This window comes from Puntigrus tetrazona, chromosome 1 (genome assembly GCF_018831695.1).
Source record: "Puntigrus tetrazona isolate hp1 chromosome 1, ASM1883169v1, whole genome shotgun sequence".
NCBI lineage: Eukaryota > Metazoa > Chordata > Actinopteri > Cypriniformes > Cyprinidae > Puntigrus > Puntigrus tetrazona.
The window spans coordinates 28,323,830-28,327,673 of NC_056699.1; the positions used below are offsets into that span (position 1 = coordinate 28,323,830).

Sequence of the window (3,844 nt, forward strand, 5' to 3'; positions counted from 1 at the left end):
GAGTGAATAGTAAAACACAGTTGTCACATACAGGCTGAAAGTGTCCCGAAAACAGCACCTGACCTTTAATCAGGCAGATCGTGACGAAGAGGAGGGTCTTCTTCATCACTGCTGATAAAACGCTGGCTCTTGTGAATCTGTACATTTCTGGAGCAGACAGCCAGAGATTCTTCTGTCGTCTCTGTGCTCTTTGAGACGTTTTATAAATCAGACAGCTCCACCTCCTCCCTTTCTTCTGTGCTAAACTCTTCTGACTCACGGTGATGAAATACGGTCCTGCCCTCACTGAGTGTTTTAGCTCCCGTGCAGGTCTGAAAGCTTCACGTTTACACACTGACAGATGCATCTATTTGTGGCTTAATAATAATAATCAAATTAAAAGAGTGACGTGTTCATCAACAAATTAAAATAAAATCTCTTTATTATTTCGGAAACTCAATTAGTCTCTTAAATTGTTTGGTTTTGGGGATGCCTTTGTTGACTCCATTTCTATACATACAAAAAAAGAAAGAAAAAGAAATAGTTCTGTTTTTATTAATTATAATACCTCTAATATGATACACTGAGTGTCACCAAGCCAGCAGAGGGAGCCCTTACCTCCGGATGATCTGTGATCACTCCCTCTGCTGCTACTTCCTGTCTGAGGACTATAAATACTGAAGCAGGCCCCTTCTTCTAGTTAGCCTAGCCTTGTGTTTCCCTTGTTATAGATCCTTTGGTTTTGACCCTGCCTGTCTTTGACTCTTTGATTGTTTGCTGCCTGTTTTTTGGATTCTGTTGTTGGCTTGCCTCATACATTTTAGTTTGCTGTGTTTTGACGTCTGCCTGCTTTGACCATGCCTTCAGCCAATAAAAGCCTGCGAATGGATCCTCACGCCTCAGACCCCTCAATCATGACAATGAGGTGTTAGGCAGGGCCGCCCAATCTCTCATTTTTGGTTTTAAATGAGATTAAAATGAAATGAGATGATGCCTATTCATAATTTGAATAGAAAATATTTCAAATTAAATACTTAAGCGTTCATATTACCATACAAATCTTCTGGCTAGACGGCACTTGAACTTCATGAAGCTGTCTTTATTTGCCGAGAATAAAGTTGCAAAAGAAGTAAAGGAAAAAGTTCTTTAATTTTATCATTAGCTGTTTTTCAATAAATTAGACAATGCATATTTTCAAAATGATTTGGATTAAAATATCTTGCTAACCCTGAGTTCATTAGGTATATTATTCTCAATTACTTTACATTTATCAAGTTATTGTTGATGCGCATGTGATCAGTATGGTTGTTCTTTTCTTATTCCCTTTAGATTTGTATGTAATCCCTCTTGTATGTTCCTCTTGTATCGGTTTCAGCATAACAACAACAAACCAGTCATGTTTTGAACTTTATTTTAATTACTGAACACCAGAGAACAGCAAACTCCAACAGATATCGTGTGATATACGAATCAAATAATTAGTAGTCAAGTGAACTACCAACTAGTTAAAGGTGGCATATAAGTTAATGTCCCTGTGGGATTATTACTTTCAATATAAAAAAAAAATAAAAATTAGAGTGCGTTAAAATCTCAGTCTCATAACCGATCCAGCACCTAAACACTTTGGTCCTTCTGTTAACATCTCTGAACAAACACAGTGCAGTTAGAAGTAAAATCTGTAAGTGGTTCCTTTTCCGTGGAGCATTTTGTGGCACCGGCTGTTTGCAGAGTGTGAACGACACTTAAAAACCCAGCTGCTGTGTCAAAAAACTTTCCATTCGAGTTGTTTTCTTGTGTGTTTCCAGCAGATGCACTGTTCTTGTGCTTGTTTTGCTCATAGGGATTCTGTTATCTTTAATTTCACGTGTGGCAAAATGACTAACTGTAGTGAACGAGATCAGATCCTGTGTCGCATGCAAACGAATGCCACGCTAGTGGAGCTTTTCCTCACAATTATGAATTTCCTTCACATTTATCAGACGTTTCTGCATAACGGCTGAGTAGGCTGTCTTGTTTTGAGTAGAACATGTACTTTCTTTACGATAAATGGTAATAGATTTATATATAATATTTGTTTCATTGTGTCTAAACGAGTCACGTGCTTCGACTGACTGTGCTGTATTGACTGTAAAGCTCCTCGTTATTGAAGCCTACTTGAGAGTCACCGAAAGACTCTTTGTGCTTCTGGAAACGGACCGAAGCGTACAGGAGCCCGTCAGAGGGGTTTGTGGGTAATTGTACCGTTGAATACAACGTGTCGTGCGGATCAGACGAATCTGTGGGATGCGCAACAGTGGAATACAACACGGTTTCCTCAGTTCCCGAGAGCGAACGCTGTCTGACGTCTCGGATGTTCTCATAGTCACACGCTGCATGAGAGGCCTGAAAACATGTGAGAGAAATCAACTGGATTTAATACGAGGGCTGCACGATTCACACGGATGAATCAATCGTGATATAACTTAATAAGATTATGAAATATAACCTAAACAAAGTGAATGCATTTTATATACATGTGTGTTTGCAGTGGGTTTTAGAGTGAAGAGTGAAATTTATATATATTTTTTTTTACTGCTTTGGAGTTTAGTAATAGGTTTTTGCTTTGCATTGCTAACAATCTTCTCTGAAAGCAATTAACATATTCTGTAATTGATTAACATGGTTCTAGTTCTGCTTCATGTGCAAGGGACTGTAAACAAAATGTTCGGTGAAAAAGACACCACCCCTCACCTCCCCGGAGCTCGTTTCCGTCCTGTCCGTGAGAGGGTGCGGATCTGTAGATTACAACCAGAGAGATTATAAACTCTCTTAATAGTTTGAACATGCAAAAGTACACCAAAGTCGCCTTAAGAAAACATAATACGAGCTGTTACAAGAATTAGCATGCAGTATTAGAGCGTCTTCAGGCGTAAAGTTGGAGAAAAGCCAAATAACGAGAGGAGAAAAAAAAAACGGATTCCAAGAAATCAGATGTTAAATGGCTAAACGCGCATGCAAATTTTATTCAAAATGACAGAGAGAAAGTAAAGCAGCAGGCGGTCACACAAGGCCAGCAGACCGTGTGTTTGTGGTCTTCACCTCGTGTCTTGATGTATTTGTAGAAAAACAGGACAGATGCTCCCATCAGCAGCAGAGTCACACAAACACAAAAGACGATGATTCTGTCAGAAACACCTGGAGAACATAGGCCGGTAAAACCAGCTAAAAAAACATAACAGTTTACAGAAAACCCACCTATACATCCAACTTCCATTACACACACATTGTACAAATGAACAAAGATAAATCTGCATTCATGATTTAAATGCTTTACTCAAGTGCAGATCAAACGCAATTAACAATATCCTTGTACTCAACACTTTTTGCAACTTTCTTTTGCTGAGATAACAGATTTCTACTCAAACTAGACTTTAAAAGGGTAAAGGTAACAATGCCTAAGGATACCAGTAATTGTGGCCATTTTATACTAGAAGAAAAAGATTTTCCTCCACTTTTATAAAATAAAAGTAAATTGATGAAGTGTATATTTTAAATGAAAAATCAAATGGGTGATAGTTAGTTTTGATGATAATGTATAATCATTTGCATCTGCAAATTTCCTAAAATCTATTTCTGCTGCTTTCATTTCTGCTTTCATAACCTGAGGAAATCACAAACCGCAAAACCCCTCTCAACAATTTGTTCCCTAAATCTACCACTTTCTGAATGCTGACTATCTTTTAAATAGAAACAATGTAGTTCAGGTAAAGGTAATACATACTTTTCTTGACTTCTAGATTGACTTCAGTGATGGCGTGAGCTCCACACCAGTATATCCCAGAATCCTCTTCTCTCAGATCAGTGATGTTTCACAGTAAAGACTCCA

At 38.2% G+C, this 3,844-nt stretch overlaps 1 protein-coding gene across 4 annotated transcripts in view; it reads right to left on the reverse strand.

Annotated features, from left to right (window-relative positions):
* LOC122360989 (polymeric immunoglobulin receptor-like) overlaps positions 1 to 187 on the reverse strand; it is a 2,837-nt gene extending 2,650 nt beyond the window's left edge. For all 4 annotated transcript variants that reach the window (XM_043262004.1, XM_043261924.1, XM_043262114.1 and 1 more), the window contains exon 1: positions 64 to 187. In XM_043262004.1, the coding sequence (XP_043117939.1) occupies positions 64 to 145 (82 nt within the window). In that variant the 5' untranslated portion in view covers positions 146 to 187. The remainder of the gene's footprint in view (positions 1 to 63) is intronic.
* Positions 188 to 3,844: the final 3,657 nt, after the last annotated feature.